The sequence below is a fragment of the Alexandromys fortis genome, unplaced genomic scaffold, assembly GCF_014885135.2.
Source record: "Alexandromys fortis isolate MF-2015 unplaced genomic scaffold, M_Fortis_MF-2015_v1.1 scaffold_115, whole genome shotgun sequence".
NCBI classification, from domain to species: domain Eukaryota; kingdom Metazoa; phylum Chordata; class Mammalia; order Rodentia; family Cricetidae; genus Alexandromys; species Alexandromys fortis.
In genome coordinates this window covers 200,528-224,245 of record NW_026067989.1, presented here as the reverse complement: position 1 = coordinate 224,245, position 23,718 = coordinate 200,528, and the positions used below count along the sequence as shown (strand labels likewise).

Genomic DNA, 23,718 nt, shown 5'->3' with positions numbered 1-23,718 from the left:
TGCTGTATGACTAGGATTGTTAGTATTCTCTGCATGACAAATCTAGAACCTCCTGAGAGACCCTTTAAGCATGCCTTTAATTACATTATTTGAGGTAGAAAGACCTGCCCACTGTGGGTCACACCCTTCGCCAGTTGGCATCCTGCATTGTCTAAATGGAGGAAACCAGCAGCATGCATCCGATCTTCTCTGCTTCCTTATTGGTAATGTGATGTGACCACCTGCTTCAAACCCTGCCATCTTGACTTCTTTGCCATGGAATGTGAGCCATAATAAACCTGTTCTTCCCTGGGTTTCTTTTGTCAGGGGTTTTTATCTCAGCAATAGGAAAGAAACTAAGTCAATGACTATGGCAATAAGTTGGCCTTTGGTTATGATCTCACATACATTTTTGTTGAAGGGAAGGTATGTATTGAGATTGCTGACTTGCTCTGTGGCAAATAAGGTTTCCAAATCTTAATTGCTTACAGTTTTATTAATTTTTAAAAGTGTGTAATAGCACATTATTCCTATGTAGACTTATTTTTAATTGTTTTGCATTTTCACTCACACTTTATTTTAGCTGCTCCTTCCCCCACTCCCCTTATCATCTCCCTGTCCTATCCCCATAGGAACCCCTTCCTACCACTCCCTTACCACCTCTCTGTTCCTACCACTGAACCCCCTCCTATCACCCCTTACCACCTCTCTGTTCCTACCACTGAACCCCCTCCTACCACTCCCTTACCACCTCTCTGTTCCTACCACTGAACCCCTTCCTACCACTCCCTTACCACCTCTCTGTTCCTACCACTGAACCCCCTCCTACCACTCCCTTACCACCTCTCTGTTCCTACCACTGAACCCCCTCCTATCACCCCTTACCACCTCTCTGTTCCTACCAGAGAAGCCCTCCTATCACCACTTACCACCTTCATGTTCCTGTCCCCGCTTTCCTCACAGTAGACTCTTGAAATCCATGTAGACAGCACAGTCACAGCTGATTAAATTCTCTATCTTCCCTGATCCTTCACATGTTCTCACCTCTGCTGAATTTCCTGAAAACCTTTCCAAATTATCTTCTAAATTAATTAATCGGATTTTTTTGTTTTATTTTTGTTAATTGATGAGAGGTACATTTTAGGTTACTAATTTCAGAGAGCATTATTTCCTACTTGAAAACATTTCTGCTAATCATCCTAATAGTCTATCACTTCAGGGAGTAACTGTGATAAAAGAAAATACTCGAAATTCTCTAAAACTATAAGACCTTCAAGAGTAATAGAAACACCTTTAGAAGTAAGAAAGTGAGAAATTTGCAGAACACTTTCTTTGAAATATAGGGGCAGACATTTGCATCCTCTTAGTTAACGCACTAACAAGGTAGGCCAGGAGCAGCTAAGAGCATGGGCCTGAAGTGCAGCATCCAGTCCTCCTCAGTCCTGCATCTGTTCCTTGTGGTGGCTAATCACTACTTCGGTTCCCTTGTTTGCAAAGTGATGTCAGTATGATCTTCTTGCAATTACACTGCAGAGAAAAGGAGAGCATGTGCAGAACACCCAAACGTGCTTGTTAGTGTAATAGTTGTGAATATTTTGGTGGTGCACTTTAGTGGTGGGAATAATGATGATGAGGGTGGTGGTGGTGATGGTGATGACAGTAATGACAATGATGAGGTTGATGGTGGTGGCGATGATGCTGGTGGTCATGATGACAATGATGATGAGGGTGGTGATGGTGAGACAGTGTGGAAATTATAACGATGGTGATGGTGGTGGTGATGGTGATTACAATGATGACGATGATGGTGGTAGTGATGGTGATGATGGTGGTGATGACAGTGATGGTGGTAGTGATGGTGGTGATGGTGAGACAGTGTGGAGATGATGATGATGATGAGGGTGGTGGTGACAATGATGATGATGAGATGAAACAACAGTGATGATAGTGGCAATGGTGGGCATTGAAATTATATGACTATTCTTGCTTATGATGATAACTTAGAGGCACTAGAACTATCTTGGTATGATAAAGCCCTTCTTTAGTCTACTAATTTACAGTCTGAGAAGTGACTGTCTGAAGTTTTAGGTCATGGTGGAACCATTGTAAGAATGACCACTGGGGCAGAATCATTGTAGAAACAGCACCATTGCTCACAGCCACATGCCTTCTTTTATAGTTTGTTGGTTCTCTTTGCACATCTCCCATGCCATTGACTACAGCCTGCCCACTGTGGAGTCACCTGATGACCTGATGAGTACCCTGAGCCTGTTCATGTAGAGAAAATATCCAAGACTCAGTGGTTTCCAGTCAGACCCCCCAGGAATATATCCACTTTTTAAACAAGGTTTCAAGACTTATTGACTCAAATCAGTAAGGTAATATATATACCATGAGGAACCATGAGGGTACCTCAGAAAAAAAAGTGGTATGAAATCGCCTTAGGATTTGTATTATTTAAGAGAATATGCATGAGCATTTGCTCTGGACTAGTTATTAAAGTCTGGTCTGTGATTAGGTATACTTATAATTCTTACCTAGAAATCCAAAGCAGTGTGATTTCAAGTTTGATTGAATTTAAAAGGTAGCAGTCGCATTGTCTTGGTAAGGGAACATTTATTTTGTCTGTGTTCAGACGTGATTACAGAGTGTTCTCTACATTTTGTTTACTGTTTTTCTTGTCCTTATATAGTCACAGGTAGCCTTATCTGATATTAGAATTCTCTGAACTTGCCTACATTCTGCATGAGATCATTAAGGCTTGCCTGTGAACAGCAGGCCAGATCCAGGGGATCTTAAAATTTTCTCTCGCTATACAGGATGCCCAGGAACTATAGGTATAGGTCTTTTGGTGGGGAAGGGGGGTGTCAAGACAGGATTTCTCTGAGTAACAGCCTTAGCTCTCCTGGAACTAGCTCTTGTAAACCAGGCTGGCCTTAAGCTCACAGAGATCCGCCTGCCTCTGCCTCCCGATTGTTGGAATTAAAGGTGTGCGCCACCACCGCCTAGCGGTATAGGCCTTTCTAATTGGAGCAGTAAACTGAATGAAGAATTATTTTCCAAACACCTTTTCTGCTGAACATACATCCTAGTAATGGCTTTTAGTTTTGATACATCACACTGCCCTAAGTTCCGTTCTGAACTATGATCCCTACACTACACGCCTAGTTTTTTCTGCCAATAGTGTCTCCTTCTACTTCAGTTTATTTTCATCTCAAACACTGATGTTCAAACAGAAAAACAGCTGCTCCATTTATATATTATATAGTCTGAGTCCTTTCAATTTCAGAACACATTTCAAGAAGGGAAAAGAAGCTCAGATTTTCTGTTTCCTCAGACATTTAGCTATCAGAAAGCTCTTTAGACTCTACGCTTAATTTAACATTCTTTTCATCTATTTTTTGCTGATCTTACACAATGTCTAATGATAGAACTATTATAAAACATAGCCAGATTAAAGAGATACCTCCTACAAGGAGCCATTTCCCCCTCATCAGGGATGTGTGTTTTTTCTTCTGGTTATCTGCTCACTGGTGTTAGCAGGGCTATTTTCTGTTATTAGGCCATTAGCACCACTATCTGCAGCAAAGAATATTGAATAGGGTTAAGTGCTGTTGGCATGTGAGAGGACTCTGAACAGGGCTTAGAGGCAATCAGATACTGGTTCAGGGAGACAAAGGGGTGTACTTGCCACGATCTTGGGGCAAACCCATGTCAAGAAATCTCTTTCTGTAATAAAAACACCATCAGTTTGAGTTGAAACTCTTTGACCTTCACTGTTGTTCAATAGAGGGAAAAATCCCACTTTGGTTTTCATGAGTAGTCAGAGTAAAGCAAACTTAAAACAAACACTTCCAAGGAGAGCCCTCACAGAGAAGCCTGATATGGTGGTGCTCAGCCATCCTCTCTCTCTCCTGTGCCAAGTGGCATTCTGTCCCGGGTGAGGGTGACAAGTGGAGGGATTGGACACCCTGCTTGAGTGTGAGAAATTGTTCTCCACCCTTCATCTCCCAGTGTAAACCACTGAACTAGCCATGAGGATATCAGCTCTTTGTTGTAAGGAGGAGTGAGCGGGCCGCATCCTGCAGCCCGGCTAGCTTAACTCCCCTGAAATAACCACACGGAAATTGTATTAATTAAATTACTGCCTGGCCCATTACTTCTAGCCTCTTATTGGCTAACTCTTACATCTTGATTCAACCCATTTCTACCAATCTGTGTAACGCCACGAGGTCGTGGCTTACCGGGAAAGATTCAGCAGTCTGACTCTGGTAACTCTGGCTCTCCCTGTCTGCCTTCCTCCTCCCAGCATGCAGTTCTGTCTTCCTGCTTATGTAAGTACTACCCTATCCAAAGGCCAAGGCAGTTTTCTTTATTCAGCCACTAAAAGCAACACACAAACAGAATAACCTCCTACACCAGCTCTTAGTTCTGATGTTGTTGTTTTTAACACCTGCAAAATGTATGTTATTCTTGGGGGCCAGTACTGCCTGGGCCTAGGTCTCAAAAGCCCAACTCCAGTTATTTATCAGTTTTTTCCTTCTCTTGGATTCTGTTCTATCTTTGCCTGTGGTCTTTACAATTTAAGATCAAACTCACAACTTTCTGTCCCTATGTAAATTCAAAAGCAAGTATCTGAGTGGCCCTTGGGCAGTGAGATATAGCATTCTTCTTAGCCTCAGGGGCTTGTATTTTATGAGCTAAGGGTATAATAGAAACCCACTCATGCCTTGCCCAAATCCAGGCTTGCCAGGCTGGAAATGCCCCTGTGCCCAGCTGCTAGGGCTAGTGACTGATGAAACACACAGAATGTAATAAAATAAGTCCCTAGAAACAAAGAACCCAGATCCCAAAGTCCTTGGCACTGGCCACCATTATGACTATATGGCTGGAGGTGCCATGGCTGGCCTGGCTGGTACTGACTGTAACAGTGGCAATGTGGAGTTCAGGGACTTCCCTTTATCCTCTCAGTGCTTTTCAAACCATTTTGATGAGGTGCTTACTCTTGGCATATGAGCCACCTCTATCCAAGTTATTATTTCCTGGAGTTTCAGCGAAGCTTGGCATTTTTATTACTGTGCATGTGTGTGTGTATGTTCGCATGCATGTGCCACAGTGCACATGTGGTGGTCAGAAGACAGCTAATGGATTCAGGCACTCAAACTCCAGCTGACAGGCTTGATGTTGAGCACCTGTATCCACTGAGCCAGCCCACAGGCTAGCAAGGACTTCAGTTCTTTAAAGTGCTTGCTTATTTTTTTGAAAAGTGAGTAAATTTGCTGTGAATCAGAAAGTCTGCATCAGAGAACACAGCACTGGTCCAGCAAGATGGCTCAGCTGGTTAAGGCACCAGCAGCCAAGCCTGATAACCTGAGTTCCTAACACTAGGTGCAAAGTAGAGGGCAGAACTGAACAGCTGCCCTCTGGCATCCACGTGTATGCTGTAGTGTACATGTGCCTGTAATCATACACGTGCACACAACAACACAGCAAACAAAACATTAAAAAAAATTCTGATGCTGTAGACAAAGTAGTAGCACCAGAAAAGAAATGGCAAATGAAACCGTGTGCTCTACATCCACTGTCCTCTTCCTTTTTCCCTGTGTGACATGTCAGGCCCACAAGGAACTTCACTCAGCAGTTTGCTTAGTAAATGTGTAATCTTCACCAACCGACTTCAAATGTCAGGTATGTGAATCTCACACCCTTAGTGTATCCTGTGAGTGTAGCTTCCCAGGAGAGGTCTGTCTGCCAATCTCCCCTCTCCATCTCCTGTTCGTTCTTGATTGGTTTTCCTGCTTCCTGTACTCCATGTCTGTCTTTATGATGGAACAAACCCTCCATAGCTTCTTCAGAAAGTGAGTTTGAGGCCAACATTGTCTACAGAGCAAGTTCAGGACAGTCTCAAAAAATCAAATCAAACCAAACAAACAGAAAGAATGTGCAAAAGGCAAATTGCTAGCCACGTGTTTGCATGTGTCTCCATCTACTGAGACACTCCCTGGATTTGGAATGGTCATTAGGAAGTTGTTTTGCAAATGTCCAAGGGATGACTCCTTCATTTTCTACCTTCATTTCTGCTACTAACAAGTTCAGACCATTTGGAGAGTTGATCTTTATGTATGGCAGATTCTGCTCCCCTTTTTCTAGAAGCTTAGGGGATAGCCTTGTAGGGCTCTGTGTCCTAAGTGGTGAGGATTTTGTTTTGGTCAGCAGTCTATCCATTCCACTGGACCCTGGGCTTTGCCCATCACTCTCGTTGCCTTTACTTCTGAGACTTTTTCCTGCTGGTCCCCTGTTATAACTGTCTCTGTGGTTCCTTTCTGTAATATTCTGTTTCGTCAATGCCGAGCCTCCTGGTCTAGTCTTCACTTCTCCATCCACTCCGTTTACCCCCTCTGTCTCTCTGTCACTCTGTCTCTGCCTATTACCTCCACCCCTACCCCAACTGGTCCTTCTCTGTCGATCGTCAAGAAATCACATGAAGAGTATTCCTCTTTCTTCCATTGGATGACTTAGCATGCCACTTGCTGCTACCTTTACTTTTGCTAGCACTGCTATAAACCCCGAGGCCTAACTTCACGCCTCCTGAAATAGTGGGTTTTGTTTATTTCCACTGATGTCAGCACAGTTTCTCCTCATACATCTCTTTTGTTGCAATGGCTCAGAAAGCACATTTGGGATTTTCATGCATTCATATATTTAAAGAGCTGCAGCCTCTGTGCCTTTGCCACCAAGCCCTCTGCTTACTATTTATATCAACTTTCGAGTGCCATCCTTTCTCTTTTATGGAGCTCTGTCCAATTTGCATTAGGCTTTCTTGCAGATGCCACCATTCCTTTAACTCTATTTATTTAGATTTGTTTCCCCAATAACTGCTGCCATCCTTTGAAAAAAGGTGTGTGCCCTGGCTTCTACTGCTAAACCCCACCCTGTCCTTCGCAGCGTTTCTACAATGCCTCTTTAGAATTCAGCTGGCTCATCTCCCCTGAGGATTCTTTGTGGCTGTGTGTGTCACTTGGGCTTCATGATGTTAATAAATCAGAGCATTTCCCTCAACCCTTTGAAATAATATTGGGAGAAACAATGGATAAATACATCAGTTTGTTCCAATTCTACAAAACTTTACCTACTTTTGATCTGTGCAAATCTCCCATCCATTTCCAAATAGATTTATTTCTGTTCCCAGCAATTCTCTGTAATGCGTTTACATTTACATATTTAATTTTTATTCTAAGTAACTCAAACTTTTTTTAATTAAGACTTTACCTAATCTCTTTTTTAATTGTGATCACCTGTTTCATATTATTTATAAAATTAAGAAACTGATGTTGGAATCAAGAAAGCACTTCCTAATCAATGTTGAACAGGGTAGAAATTGAAAACACCTTCATTTTCTCAATGGCCTTTCTAGGCAGCTAGAAAGCAACCCCTGTGGGCTACAGGGCTTGTGCTGCAAAACTCATGACTAAACACTGTGAACAGGAAGGTGGCTGCTTCTTTCGGAAATAGCTGCAGAGTCGAGGGTCTGTGCTTCATGCTATCTGTTCCCCTTTCCTCATCCATTACTATAATAGCGTTTGTCTTACACTCCACCATACTGTATTGATGATGTGCAGCTCCTGTGGAAGAATCTGGGCATTTCAAGTAACAGCTTACATACTGCACACTGACATTTCTTGCTTGAATGGAAGTTTCCTTGGGGCAAAAATTAAAATTACAAAGTAAGCCTAGAGCTGGAGGGATGGCTCAGCAGTTGTTAAGAAGGTGCACCAGAGTTCAGTTCCCAGCATCCACACTGATTTTCTCGCAGCCACTTGTACTACTAGTGCCAGAGGATTTGACACCTCTTCTGGCCTCTGATGGCACCCACATAAATGTGTTCAGACACAGAGAGAACACAGACACACAAATAAAAATAAAACAAATCTTTTTTTAAGTGGGTCTCAACTTAGCCCCAGTGTGCTCAGTCTCTGGTGAAAGGTCCCAGGGTGGCTCCTTCTAGGATCCTCCGGCTGGTGTACTGCTGTGGTTAGGAGTATCATCCACTCCTTTCCAGTCTCCTCTCTCTCCTGCCTTACACTTTCTCCCACATTCCAGCAGAAAACTGCAGGCTGAAGGCTGGGATGACTGGAGCTCATGTGGCAGTTCAACATAGCCAGCCATGTGTGCTTCCGGAAGGGTATTTGTCAGTTCCCTAAGGCACAGTATCTTCCTTGCTCATGTGCTGATGTCTCAGGCTTTACTTGGTAGCTAGGCAGGTGAGTTCTTGAAGATTGGCTTTGGAACACAAGTTCAGATTCAGTAAACTTCTTTTGATCAAAAAAGAAATGTCACAAAAAAAAATTGGTCAGGAAAAAGAAACCCCTGCAAACTTGATAAGGACCTTGGGGAAGAAAGCCTGTGTGTCTCAGTGTTTGTCATCTTATTAGGGCTGTCAGCTAGCCAAAATATCAGTCACTAGGTCTTCAGTGTCTTTTGTGAGCATACATGCATATGGCACATATATGTATCAATAAATAACTGTATAAAACAATTTTTATCAATATATTTCTGTATGAAATATATACCTAATTCCATCCTTTTCAATTAGAGATGTTGTGTTTGAGACTATTTGATCTGGCCTTCTCTCCGCCTCTGTCTAGCCTTACAGTCATGCCTCAGTCATTGTACCCATGCAGAGGACCATTGGTGCAGATAATCCAAATCCCTGGTTAATCCTCTCAGTTGGGTTGGGTCATGGGCCTACCTCTGAAGGCCATGGGGGCCCCTTGCACCTGGGGTTTAGTTATGGCTTCCCCCAGGAACAGAGGGCTATGGTGGATGCTGAGAGATAAAGCAAGGAAGGTAATCTGCAAGGCAAATAGTCCCACAGGAATTGTTAGGAGCCCCTTGTTCAGGAAACAAAGCAAGGGGCAGTGGGTCTTCCCTCCCTGAGTCTGAGAAGCTTACCCTCTTGCCCTGAGTTCAGGAACTTGGTGTTGTTCAGATGGCCACGGCAGCTGGATTTTAGCCAAAGGGAGGTCCACATACAAACTATCATAGACTGATGTTAGAGGAAAGGCATATTTTATTCACCCAACCACAGTGGGAGGAGAGGGCAAGATAAAGTTGTCAGTGTTCCTCTTTAAGAGCTGCCTCTATCCTGAGTCCCACCATAAGGGAGGCTTTGGGCTTCTAACAAGTCATGTATGGTGGCTTCTTGATCCTCTAGTTGTCTAGTCACTGATTTTTGAATTGGTGCATAAGTGCATCCTAGCCAAGAGGTTCCATGCAGCAAGGTCACTGAAAATTCTGCCAGTCCCCATGCTAATTTGGAGCAGCCATCTTCTCTCAAATCGTCAAGAATCTCTGTGAGTTTCTATAGTGCTGGAAAGAGCCCTAAGCATGGAAACAAAAAATAATAACAGTTGCCTTTCCTCCAAACACATTTGTCAGGATACCAGGATTTGAAATGTGCCTGAAATAAGCTTTCACGTGGTGTGGGTCAGTTTTCAGTTCATATTTAATCGTCACTCCCCACTTTGAAACGTTTCCTCTTTCTGGCTTGAGAGCAGTTGTTGAATGAAGATCTGTCAGTGCCTGATGAGAGGCAGTATGGCAAATGTGTTCCCATGTATGCTGTCTCTGCTTTGCTTTGTAAGAAAAAGCACTTACTTTCCCCCCATGTTTTAAGATCATCTGTCTCAAACACTAATAGAGGAGAAAATTAGCAAATTTGTCTACCAGCTCCCTGAGGACAGTGTAGTATAGATGATATCGACTGTTTCCTATGGAAATGCTGTGAATTGGAGTCTGCCCCAAACAGTTTCCATACAGGAGCTCGTAGCCTCTTCTTTTCCTAAGAAGGTGCTATAATCAGATGAGCAAACTGGGTACAGAGCAGTGAGGCCTCCTCCAGTGCTACCCTATCCACAGACCGAGAAAGTTCCCCTGTTCCTATGTGGTGGTTGTAAAGGCCTGGGTACCTGAGGACACGCCCACAGGGTTGGAAGAGAGTCTGTACACACCAGCATGTGCCTCCATGGCTTTCTGCTTTTTCCCTGATGCTGCTGAAGCTGCTTGGATGTGTCTGTTTTGAGCCACTTGACCTCACCTAAATTCAAAGGGAAAGACCCCCAGGGTGTTCTGGGAGTCTCTCACAGCCGCCCTCCTCCCAAAACCTTGATCCCCCTGTTCTTTGCCCTGTAGCCACTGTGTGAAGTAGATGATGGAGCCCATCAGAACGTGACAGTGTGTCCTATAAGGTGCCAAGCTTTCTTCTCTCTGACTGGCATTAGGTGATATGCCTTCCTCTTCCTCTCCATGAGCAGAAAGTACAGATGGTTTTGACTTGCGCTCCAAGAAAAGGCTCAGCAGCTTCTCTGTCCAGGTGGGTCCTGAGTTCAGATTCCCCCTGTAGAGCTTGTTCACTCTGGAGGTTTCACCAGAGCTGGCTCCTCTCAGGTAGGGTCATCATGATCACTGGAACTGTTTAATACCCCGAGCAGGACTGTGTCAACCTCTAAAAACTGAATATCGCATGGACTTTAAACACACATCCCTTATAAAATTTTTAAAGCTTGCTAGATTTTATTAGAATGTGTGAACCAGACTGAGTATATTAAATTTATGAATCCAATTGATGCAGTACCATAATAATTCAATACAATATGCTTATGTCATTAAACTCATAAAGCAGATTCCCTGAATAGCCTTTATGAATAGTTCTGATGCTGTAATCACAGACTAACATTTTCACCCTGATGAATTTTAACTGGGAGCTCTCAGACTTCAGTGTAACATCAAGAAATGAATGCCAGGTTTCAAACTTATTTCAAGCATTTACCTCCCAACCTAGGGTAGTGAAGGTAGCTGGTAGAAGAAGCTGCTACTTGCAAGGATAGTTACTCACTAGGACTGCTGAAAGGATTGGAAGTCACTGGCATGAAGTGGAATAGGACAATAATTTATATCTAATCATAAATTATAGATGGAAACCAAAGAAGCCTTCAGTCTACCTTAACAGATTTCATTCATTCCCTCTTTCCTTACTTCTCCAATCCTGTGGATTATGTGGAATCTGCATAGGGCAAACCTGGCTGTTTCATCTGTCCCAGACCAGAAGAGGTCAGGCCACTCATGTGTCTGCCTTTGCATCCTGCCTTCTTAGGAATTGAGCTCAGACAAAGCCCTGAAATATGTAAGCAGCTGCCTGCAAGCATTCCCTCCAGTGTATAAATCCAAGTCACAGGCTTGATCTAAATTCAAAGGGAGGCAAAAAGCTACAAAAGCATGGCTTACTGGGGTCAATAGTATAGCAAACTATAGCGTATTCCATTTCTCAGTCAACTTTCTGTCGAGCTAACTTTACCTCTTCTCAAAATTTGGAAACTTATTGTGGAAAATGCATTCCACAATACATGGTTGTAATGACGGGTGGTCAAAATAAGCTTTTGAAACAAGGGCATGGTTGCCATTTCCTAGAACAGGCAGTAGAGAAGTATTTGTAGTTAAGGTTACAGGTGGGGTATAGCCCAACCTTTGAGGAACATAATCATGAATGGGAGTGAATCTAGTTTATCTTCACTATAAGATGGCTTCAAGCCTAAGATGGAGGCAGATTGGTTTATCATTGCCTGCCCTGTGCAGGGTACAGAGTATGCCCACCACTTCTGTGTGATCTATCCAAAAAAGTGGCAGTGTGGAGCGAGAGGGCTATCTTTTGTACTATAAGGACGTACGTCATAACATTAATGCTACCCATTGGCCTGCAAAGCCTCGCCTAGATGGAGATGTGTGGGAGGCAAATGGGCTGCTGACTGTGCCCTGAGCTCTGTCTCCTTTTTCTAGGCCTCGCTGGAGCTCTCACCCTGCTGAGAACTAGTTCCTTCCTGTCTCTTCCTCCACACCCTCCCGCTGTTCCTTTCCTACCTGTCAGGCTTAATATTCATTCACCACCTCCAGGGTCTAGGTGGGTGCTCCAAAAGCATCAGTTTGATTATGCATCCCTGATTGGACTGCAAGTGACTCAGGGCAAACACTGACTCCTATCCACTGCTGAGTTCCTAGCTAGCCCAACCCAGACAGAGGGAAAGGCTCAGTCCTGAACAAAGTCAGGCCAAAGCAGCTAACAAAAAGCAAATTTAATATGTATATATTCCATACTTTCTTCATCCATTCTTCAAAAGAACAGTGGCAATAGGTTTTTGATCCTACTGCACCTATTGGTTTTGTGGGAGCCTAGGCAGTTTGGATGCTCACCTTACTAGACCTGGATGGAGGTGGGTTGTCCTTGGACTTCCCACAGGGCAGGGAACCCTGATTGCTCTTTGGTCTGACTAGGGAGGGGGACTTAATTGGGGGAGGGGGAGGGAAAGGGGAGGCGGCTGGGGGGAAGAGACAGAAATCTTTAATAAATAAATAAATTAATTAAAAAAAACTTATTTGCATCAAAAAAAGCAAATTTAAACTTACCCTAAAAAATTATATATATGAGAGAAAGAGAAATGACATGACATTCATGAGAACACATAGAACTGTAAATTATTTTTATGTTATTATTAAAGTAGTCCCAATTTAGAAAGACAAGTGCTACACATTTTCTCTTATATGTGCATCTTAGATTTTAAGCTAAATGTGGGTATATTGGCAAAGGTTATAAAGAGGGCCATAAATTGAAAAAGAAAGTCTTAAAGGAGATTTGGGATGGGCTAAAAATAAGTGAAGGAATTCAGAAAAATAGGATAATAGAATACATGTAAAAAGAAAGAAAAAGGAAGAAGAGGTAGTTGGGGAGGAAGGTGACTGGCAGGAGGGTACCAAGTTTGGTGAAGGGACTCTAGAGCAAGGATCAGCAGAAACCAAATGAATGATAATCCCAGAAAGAAAACCATTACTATGTACACTAATCAAGAAAGAAATGAAAAGGGTAAGTGGGTTTGGATGATAGGACAAAGCATCAGCAAAAGAGGTGTGATTCCGAGCACTGAGCAGGAGGCTGTGTGTCTGTCCTGCATAACACTTGGTTCTAAGGCTTGGCACCGTATTTCATGGAGGATGGCTGTGCAGTAACTGTTGGATACATGCATGTGTCGCCTTACCAAATATTCTTCACCTCATCAAAATGTGCAGGTCATTTGGGTCAAGTTAGCATCATATCTGATGATCCAGTGCAGCTAAGTTGTAGAGTTTCTAAAATGCCAGTGAGAAGTGGTCAGACTAATATTTGTGGGAGTTGGAAAGTGGGAAGGCTTGGGCGGGTGGATCTCTTAAAGCCTACAGGATTGATTTATAACACAGTAAGAACCAGACCTTTCTCAGATCTGGAGATATCCCAGGGTGTCTCCATCTGGACCTGGAATGTCTTCAGAACTCATCAGTCAATGACAAATTCTCCAACTTTCTCTGCCAGGTAAATGGATCCTGTAGGTCTTATTAGGCGAATGCTTGTCTTATGGTCCCACCTAACGGCTTCTGGGGATGAGGAATGCCCTTCAACTCTCTTGCCTGCTAAATGTCACAGTAGAAAGGCAGATAGAGCTCTATTACATTTCTAAAGAACATTTCATTTCAATTTTAATGATTTCAATAACTTTAAATTACAGATTTATGTTAGAATTTTGTAAAAGGAAGAAAGTTCCACAACAATGAGATAGTGGAGAAAATCATTAGAATGACACAGCGCAGTGATGGATTACACATGAAATAAGGAACAGGCCCCAGATACAGTTGTCTTATTAAAACAGAACCTTCTTAATAGCAGAAAATTGTCATGACCTCACCCACTGCTAATTAAAATAGAGGGGACGGAGCCAACAGAGAAGAGGGCTGAGACCTCTGAACACTTTTGAAAGCCCTAAATATCCCCACCTGCACACACACACACACAGATTGAAAGTCAGAGAGTATTCCAGAAGCCTACTTTAATATGGTATTTCAAGTCCTGAAGATAGGTCACATTTCATCTCTGACTTCAGGACATGACCCTTGAGGGTCATATGAGAATATTCTGATTTTCTCCCAGACTGGAAGATCGATCCTTTGTGGCTCCTGACCTTGGCTAAGTCAGGGCTTCTTGATGCCAGTGTCCTCATCTGTAAGTAAAGGATGCCTTAGAGGCCCTAATGCTCAGAAACTGGGGATGCTGTTTATAAGGCTCTGTTGACCTGAATCTAGATTCTGGGTCTCCACACAGCCCTACTGTGTGTGACAACCTAACTCCCTCACATTGTTTGCTGATTTTAGACTTTATTCCTCCTCTCCTATTCCTCAACCTTCCCTTCCTTCAAGATCCCAGGCCTGGAACACACCAGCTCTAAAATTAGAAGGGGCTGCACATGGAGATGCCCTATTGGTCCTGGAAGGTTTTGCTCAGGTAGACAGCTGAGGCCCTGAACTCTATCTAAGGTCACCCTCACATGTCATTTGAAGGTCTGGATTCTGGTGGGAAACCCAGCAAAGACTGCCTGCAGCTAGACTTTCTCAATTCTTCCAACAGGTAAAGCCCATGGTTAGCTGGAGTGGCATTAATGTAGGTCCACATGAATCATGTCAATGTACTGACCTTCATCAAGGTCTGTGCATGTAGCCACACATTATTTCAGAGCCATGGCTTGCAAACCCTAGTCAATATACTGCATCCTGGGCACAAATGAAAATTCCATAGGTTGTATGCATGCTTACCAGTGTATTGCCGCTAGAGAGTGTGTTTTGCCTTTCATTAACTCTTCCAGTAGACCAAACTAGCCCTGTTGGTACAGAAGACTAGTCATGTTTAATTAAGTCTTGAAGTAGTAGAGGAAATTCAAAAATAAGTCTAGATGTAGATCAAAATTTAGGGAATCCTCCTCCCAACCTGATGCTTGTCTGAGGATGTGCCACTAGCTGTTCTGCCTCATCTGGACTCTTATTCTCAAAAACCACCTAGGTTCATAGTCTTCTTAGGAGAGGAGTGTCATGGCTGAACCCCTTGATGGACAGCTAGCCAAGCATAGGGAACTCAGTCATGATCCACATAGAACATTTCTCTTGATTTCATGGGTGTCTCCCACCTAGTGAGTCTTGGGGGCTGTTTGTAGTAAATTGAACTGACAGAGACCCTTGCTGGCCTGGGGCTGGCTCTGGTTCTTGAGTTTCACTTGCTGTTGAAAGTTCTCCATGGCAGTAGCTATGCAATCTGGGAACACCTTGCCGAGTCCCCGAAGAACACATTTCTAACACATTTCAAGTGCTGACTCTAGTAGCTTTTTGACTGTGATGTGTCAACCCCAGAATATCCATGGGAAAAATTCTCCAGCCTTATATCCTTAATAAGCCAGATGAGCTATCTTCAAAGAATGGGTGTCTCTTCAGAGGGGAGAACTGGGTGTGCTCTAAAAAGGGAAATGGGAGCAGGGCAATCAAGAAAATGACCAGGGTCTTTGAAGTCACTGTGAGTGTCATCTCTGCAGAAAAGCGTGAGGGATAAAGTGTCCAGTGTGCAGCAATTCCCACTGCAGTGCCATTAAACCCAGGAAAGGCAGCTTGCTTATGAGCCTCAGGCAGCTGAAACACCCCACGGCCTATGTAGATGGCTTTGCTCTTTGAGGACAAGATGGTCTCAGCAAAGGGAACTCTGTGGGTGATCCTAGTAGGTGGCATCAACCTCTAGGCGGAGTCCTGGTTTTGGGTCTTGGCTGTCTAACTTATGTGCACAGGGACCTCTGTGGTATTACTTAGGCTTCCGGGATCTGCTTCTCCATTGGTAATGCAGACTTGACAATAGTCCCCTTAATAGTTTCATTAAGTTACTGTAGGAATTTAATAAACACCTTTAAGAATTTTCACAGTACTTAGAAGTTTGCAAGTCTTTGATAAATAGAACAGGAAAGCCTTGTTTTGCAATCTGCTAAACAAGAAGGCATTCAGAGACCTCATTGTTTCATGTCTGTGACAGTCACACATATACCAGCTTCTTCCATCATTTGTCATCTTTAAAAACTCATGGTCGAAGCTGTGAGACTATCCTGGACTTCACAGTGTACATAGTAAGACTGACTTAAAAAGTCAATAATAGCCATGAAAAAAACATATATATAAACATTATATAGACTAAGAAATTTTTATTTACTCATTTAGAAAATATATAACATTTATAATATCTTATATTGTTATAATATATAGCATATATAATATAAAACAACAGAGAAATAGAAGCCTTGAACTTGAGCAAAAGCAAGGTGGGAGGTTTGTGGGTTCATGGGAAATTGATTAGTTGATGAAAATTAAATGAGTAAATGATGTAAACATTTTTAATTTCTTAAATGAACAACAAATAAAAACAAAAGCTCATAGTTCCTTACAGGATATTGTCTTCTTTTGTTTGCGAGAATTTCTTAAACAACATGGCAGACGTACAAAGGTCTGTCTCTCCTAGTCACCCCACCAGCCTGCTGTCCCTGAATTTACAGTCTTTCCTAGACTGTAAACTGCATTGGAAACCTTTGAAGGAAGTCAAGGTGTCAGTGCTGAAATACTTCTTGAAGATTAGTCATCTAATTTGAGTTTCTGAAAGCTTTGATAAGAAAGCTCTTCTTTATGCCTTAATGTTGGTTCAAGTAGCAAAAAGTGCATAGCCAAGATAAATATGTCTAATATATTTCTTATTCTTAAATTCTACCGGCCAGATTGTAAACAAGTAAACCATGGGCATTTGTCCTATGTTGCCGGGCTTTCTTTCCCGCTCTCTGCTTCGTTTGCCTCTCTCCTTCACAGCAGCCCCTCTTCCCTGCTCTCTCCAGACGCCCCCAACTCCTTCACTTTAGCAGCCTCCATGGTCACTTGCATAGACCCCCACTTGCTCTGGCATCCTTCCTTATTTCCTACATTGCAATCATGTAGAACTGATTTTCCATCTTGCCTCCACGGCAGGGCCGTAATGTTGCCCATCCCCACAGGTACTATTGCTGTCCTAGGTGCCACTGCGCTAAGGCATAAAACGAGCAATGACTCATTGTGACACCACCCCAAGCAGAAGTTGTGGTCCTCTGTGGATCCTAACAGGACACCACGTTTTAAATATCCCTACTTCTATTTTATTTTACAATGGAGAAAGCGTTCGTAAAAGGCAGGCACAGCAGTTAGATATTGGATCTAGAAAATCCTTTTCGTGCTTTGCTGACCCTGATAAGTCACTTAAACTCCTAATGTCCTTAGCTTTTTCAGTTCTCTTCTCATGGAGTGCTACCCTGGGGATACAGCCTGCTTCCTGAGCTGACTTCTCACATGCTGAGGAGTACCAGCATGTCTGCGGGTCTACAGAAGAAGGATACCTTTGGCAGAGAGCTTTTTATTTCTCCCTTCAGCAGCAGATGTGGTAGAAAACATTTTGAGCCCAAGCAACAAAAATCATTAATGTAAATATGTGTTAAGTACTGTATATATAATCATAATTACATAATCTACAGGGTACAATGAAAGTGAATTTCATTATTGAGACAGAACTCAGAAAGATCAAACAACTCATTATTATCAGTTTCCTTTATTGATCACCTGAAAAATAAAACAGTAAAGGATCCTGAATGCCACAGGTACACACTCAGAGCTTATGCACCGCACACACTGAACAGTGGGACTCTGAGAGAGGTGCATTAAACAGTGGGAATCAGACAGAGAGTGTGATCATCGACTGTAGTTGAAAGCAGACAACAGCATTGTTAGCAGTGGAAGTGCAGACAGTGAAGCACTGCCGCTCAGGAAGAGGACTGTAGATGATAGGAACACAAGGCGGGTCGGCCGGATCCTAAGTGTCTGCTATTTATAACCAGGTGCTCATCACGTAGGTGTGTTCATTTGGGAGAAATTCATTAGGTTATATACTCATATTATGTAACGTCCTCCAGGCATATATTAAAACTTAAATTAACTCATGAAAAGCAATCGTCAGTGTTGTATCTCAACTCTTTTCCTAAACTAGACAGTGGGCCACTGCTAACTGAGGACTGCGGAGAACAATGACACCATGACCTTGAGGAACTTTTGGAATGCTCATTCTGTCTACTTCTAGCCCTACCCACAGCCCTTAGTTTTGTCCTTCAGTGGAATTTGATCAGCCCTCTTCAGATATATCCAGTAAAGGCCATTGTCTTGTTGTACAGCCTAGGAGCTCCTTGTGGTCACCGCGAAGACTGTTAACTAGCCACATGCTGTCTCACCATGGAAGCTGTGTGCGTCAACGAAACTGCCCATCCTCCTACTGCACAGGAAACTGTTTTGCAGAAAGAAAGCTTTGCAATGTGAAGAGGTGGCCAGATCAGATCTTTCTGTCTGGAGGTTTTATGAAGCCATGGTAATGAGTTTATTTGAAGAAAAAGTCCTCACCTTCGGCAGATTTATGGCTCTTTTGTAAAGGCCGTGCTGTGACAGGGAAGGTGTCTCCAGTACTTGCTTTTTCTTTTATTTATCTTTTTAACTTTGTGTCTCATTATGCACAATTTCAGGCTTTATTGGCCCTTTAAAAGGACCAATACTTTGTGAACTAATTATGACAAATGTTGATACAACATCTGTTCTTGGATTCCAATTGCCTTGTCGTCTGTCAGGGTTCATCTGGAAGGCGAGCTTGATGCAAACAGTCTGCTGTTGATGCGCTCTGCCTGGCTCGTGGAAAAGGGACTGCCCAGGTACTCCTGAGACCGTACCTCATGGCAGGACATGGTAGCATGCAGGCAGACATGGTGCTTGAGAAGAACCTGAGAGTTCTACATCTTGATTCGCAGGCAACAGGAAGTAAACTGTCTGTGACCATACTAGGCATAGCTTAAGCATAGGAGACCATAAAGCCCACCCCTGTTGGGAGGCCCAGCTGGTCAGAGGTTGTAGTTTCCCATGGCCTGGCCACTCTCTCCAAACTCGGTGCAACATGTAGCCTACCACCCCAATTCCCAGTGGAGGTGTCATGCTCTCTACCTGATTTTATTTGGAGAATGTCTCTAGGCCAAGATATCTGACTTATCTCTAGTGTGACTGTTGACCCAGTTCCCTGCAAGAGCTTTCTTTCCTCTCGCTGTTCATATGGTAGTGAGACATATGTTAGGAGCTTTGCTTAGGACCCTCTGCCACACTGCCACACGTGAGGCCTTGTGATAGGATCATGCTGTGTAATGCAAAATAAGTGTTGCCCCAGCCACTGTCCCCAAGCTTTGTATTTCCTCTCACTCTGGAATAAGCGTGAGCTGTAACACTGAAGCAGTCTCCCAGAAGGCTATTTCCATCAAAACACAGGCCTGACACATCCTTGTTTGTTGCTTTTGCCCTCTTTGAAGTTGTGGCCTGGTGACCAATGGACCATGAAGAAAGAAGGAACCCACGTGCCTCCATAGTGACACACTTCCTTCAACAAGGCCACACCTCCTAATAGTGCAACTCCCTTTGAGCTCATGGGAGCCAATTATGTCCAAACTACCAAAGTCTTTTTCTGTGTGGCTTTATTAGCTTAACATGTGTGTCCATTTTTTCTGAGGATGTCACTATTTTTCTCTTATACAACTAAAAGCATTTAACTGTGTGTATAGTCCTCATTTTATTTTTATCCATCCCTCTGTTGTGGGACACTGAGTCTGGTTCAGTAATTTAGCTCCTGTGATTGGTGCCATTGTAAGCATTGATGCTGAAATGTCTCGTGACATTTGGACATGGAGTCATTTAGGTAAATATTAGAGGTGAAATGGCTGAGTCTCGTAGAAGGTCTGCTGCTAGTCAGGTTTTTGTTTCAATTTTAATTTTAATTTTTTTATTTTTAGTTTTTTAGAAATCTTACGATATCCATGGTGGCTGGATTAGTTATATTGCCACCAGCAGCATATAAGGGTTCCCTTTGGCCCATATCCTTGCCAGTGTTTGTTGTTTTCTTAAGGGCTACTGTTTCAACCAGGGTAAGATGGAATCCTGGGGTAGTTTTGGTTCACATTTCTCTGATGGTAAGCAAAGTTGAGCTCCTCTGTTAATTGACCTTTGGTGTTCCTCTTTTGAGAAAGTATGTTCATTTCATTAGTTACTTTATTGATTGAGTTGATTTCTTTGTTTTCAGCATTCTTTTTATGTTTTAGATATTAAACATCAGGTGTATAACTTCCAAGGATTTTCTCTCATTCTCTAGGCTGTCTGTTCACTTGACTGTTTTTACAAAAACATTTTAATCTCATGGGATTCCTCCCATTGGAACTGTTGCCTTTATTTGTTGAGCAACTGGATTCCTCTTGAGAAAAGCCTGCCCATGCCTAGAGCTTGACTTGTTTTCCCTACTTTTTCCTCTAATAATTTCAGAGTTTCAGGTCTTAAACTAGGTTATTTGACCCATTTGAAGAGTAAGAGGGATTTAGATTAGTTTTTGTACATATGGATTCCAAGCTTTCACAGGACAGTCTGTTAAAGAGACTGTCTTTGCTATATTGCAAATTCTGGGTATTTTGCTCAAAAACCAGGGCTAGGGAAATGACTCAGTGGCTAAAGCCCTCTATGTGGGTTCAGGTGATTAGACTCCACATACAGCCAGATGTGCCACCACATGGCTATAGCCTTGGCAGCTCAGACAACACCTCCTGTCTATCCAGCAAATTTGATCTTCTCATGGTATTGCCAACTAGGAAAACTTTTGACTTCTGATGTGAAAAACATGCCAGGGCTGCAATCTTTGTTCTTCTCACTTGGTTTAGGCATTTTCTTTCCTTCCTCTGATTTCAGCTTCAGACTCCTCTGTGGAGAGGATTTAATGGGGCCAGTAAGTTAGGAATACTGAGCCAGGAAACCAAGTTTTAGTAAAAATTTCTTGTTTTTGAGTCAATATGCTTGATGACCAGGCTCTGGTGTGCCTCACCAGCAGCTTCCTCAGTAGAAAATGTCTGTTTCAAGATAAAGATATGGTACCAGGGAGAGTGTCAAGGTTGCGCTAACTTAGGTGACTTGAGAAACTTCTGTGGTGATGCAAGCATTTGTTATCTTGGCTTGGCGGCAGTTTCATGTGTGCAGTTTAAGGTCTGGGAGTATAGTTCAGTGCGGGATTGATTGCCTGGCATGCACAAGGCTGGAGATTCTATCCTTGGCACTACAGAAAACATTCAAAAGGAATATGCAGTCTATCTCTGCATATTCAGATTTATATCTATAAAGTGTACAAAGTCTGGTAGTAGTAGTGGTATATAAAGGCTGCTTTAGCCCTTGGCTTTAATTTAAGCAAAAGCTAGCACACTTACTTGGACTAAGTCACCTCTATAGAGGCCAGCTAAGGCTCCTCATTCATAAAGGAAGATGAGCTTTCCTCTAGGGCAAACTTCAGCCGGGGCCAAACAATTCCTTATCCCAGGTCTCTAGAGCATCCCTCAACACACACACATGACAGTTACAGGTCTCCACACATTACCTGGTGGCCCGTGAGCTACAATGCCCAGGTCTTCCGTTTTGTTTTGTTACAGTCCAGAATAATAATGCTTAGTTTCTGAATTTGTTCCAGGATTATGTGCATTTTTAAATGACCAGAGACAGTTCATATTCCTTGTTGACACGATTTGTCTGAGCTGAGATCTAGGCACTGTTTTTGTACATCCTCCTCTCCTCTAGTGCACGTGTCAGGCATGCACTTCTGAGTTCTCGCTCCACATCTCGGAGCCTTGTGGCAGGCATTCCTTCTCTCTTCGTGCCGTGCAAGGCAAGTGCTGTAGTGGTGAGCACCTGCCATGGAGGAGAGAACAGCAAAAAGCCCAGAGCAGTTCACCTTTCACCTTAGGAAGAACACTTTGTTTTTGGTGATGATTATAGAAGTTGAAATTTTTAAATGTTCTGCAGACTTGGAGCCGATCTCGTTTTATACATAGGCTTCAAAGAAGAGACGAATGCTAAAGTTGCTCAGATGGGCACACCCAGCCCTATGAAATTTTAGAGGAAAACATTTTAGGTAGGATAAAGTTGTCATTTCCTGTGCTGGCCCCACTGGCCTTGCACATGGCACTGCCTTCAGGTAGGCCTCAGGTGACATTTCTGTGGATTAGAACCCATAACCAAAGAAGTTTCTACTGTAGACCTGGACATCACAGCCCTGTCTACTCTACATTGACTGACAAGGGCCAAGGTAGTCAAGGGCCTTTGGAGCATTCGCTCCTTGTTTTGTTTATAAAATAAAGGTATGTGCAGATCAGTTGTACATTGGGCATTTTCTCTCCTCTCCTTGACTCTAGCACTGTCTTGACCATATTCTTCACTCTTGTCTTTTACCAGAAATACCTCAGGGAGTTTTTCAGTGTGATGCTCCAGTCTGAGACGTCCCCCCTTCACATCAACAAAGTAGGACTGACCCTGTCCAAGCACACCATCTGTGAGTTCTCGCCGTTCTTCAAGAAAGGAGTCTTTGACTACAGCAGCTATGGAACGGGATAGATCTGAGTGACAGAGGAACCACCGACACAGTGCCTTCTCATCAAAGTGTCTCCAATGCAGGCCGACTCCGCAGCAGGATCCCAGCCTGTCCCCTCCTGTTGGGGCAACACGCAGCAGCCAGCCCAGACCACCTCATACACCATATCTAGTGCCTGAGTTTGGGAGTGGGCTGCGTTGCCTGCCAAGGGTGAACCTGACCCTTGTTGCTGTACCTCTGCACTTGAACGTGGCCTTTCCCATAGTGCTTCCTTCTCGTTGTGCAGCAAGTCAGTCCCCTGCAGCAAGATGGATATGTGGCTTGCTTATCTTGGGGCTCCTGGAGCCAAACCAACTTGGGACCTCCCAGAGTGGTGGCTTACCAGACCACCCTTAAATGACTTGCATCTGGTTTCTTCTTTCACCAAAATATGCTTGTTTTTTCTACTCCTTCCATGTGACTGGCTATATTTCAAAGATGTTTTGAGTTATGTCATATTGTTTTACTCATTTGGATTGAGACTTACTATACCTAAACACTGAAGTTTACACCAAATGTCCTGTTCCGCAAAAAGGATCTGTAGGCCAATCATGAAAAGAGTCTTCCATGCCTGACAAATTGGATGTAGGCAACATGACTTAAAACTTGTAGAAACCCTACAAATAAGACATTGCTTAAACCTTCAATATTTGAGGGCATCTTCCCAAACCTCAATGGCTGTTGTCCATTTTTGAGCTTTTTCTGCATAAAAGAAGTGCAACGCTGGATGCAATCTTTTAAATATCCTTTTGTTCATGTTTTAGTACAGAGTCTTCAGGATCATTAGCTAAAATGAGAAAGAGAATTTGCAGTAGTTTATTAATAATCCCTCAATTACTCAGGACATAATGTAGCATTGCACATCAGTGTACAGTGAAACTGCTTCATTTATCAAAAGAAAATTGTGAGTAGGAAAAATATATGGTATATATTGAAGTGTACATAATTCTACTTATAGATTTATATGTATACCCTCCTGTACAATAGTTCAATGTCAGGCTGTATAATCATTTACACCAAATTTATTAAAGGTGTTTGCTTTTTCAACTGTTAAATTGAGCTGCTATCAATATTAAATGAAGTCATGAACTCTACCTTGTAGCTCAGTTTATTTTAAGTTTGTAATATGATCATTTCTACTGGTCTGTTTAATAATTGATCTGGTGTGCTTATAAAGATGCATAATGTATAATTTAGCATTTATGTTGCAGAAAATGCAGTCACAGTAATGATTGAAGTCACAAATGAATGGCTAGCAGAACATGTTTGCATTCAGCCTTCTAGAACATACCTGCTTAGCAGAACTCTCCAGCCTTAAAAAATGTTTAAAGATGCAG

General features: G+C 42.8%; 1 protein-coding gene across 4 annotated transcripts in view; it reads left to right on the top strand.

Moving 5' to 3' along the window:
• The window catches only part of Kif16b (kinesin family member 16B), a 252,088-nt gene extending 228,613 nt beyond the window's left edge, over positions 1 to 23,475 (top strand). For 2 of the 4 annotated variants that reach the window (XM_050159549.1, XM_050159547.1), the window contains 2 exons: positions 18,096 to 18,286; positions 22,207 to 22,340. In XM_050159549.1, the coding sequence (XP_050015506.1) occupies positions 18,096 to 18,286; position 22,207 (192 nt within the window). In that variant the 3' untranslated portion in view covers positions 22,208 to 22,340. Of the gene's footprint in view, positions 1 to 18,095; positions 18,287 to 22,206 lie in introns of all 4 variants that reach the window. The other 2 variants (XM_050159551.1, XM_050159548.1) reach the window with 1 other exon arrangement.
• The last annotated feature ends 243 nt before the right edge of the window (positions 23,476 to 23,718 follow it).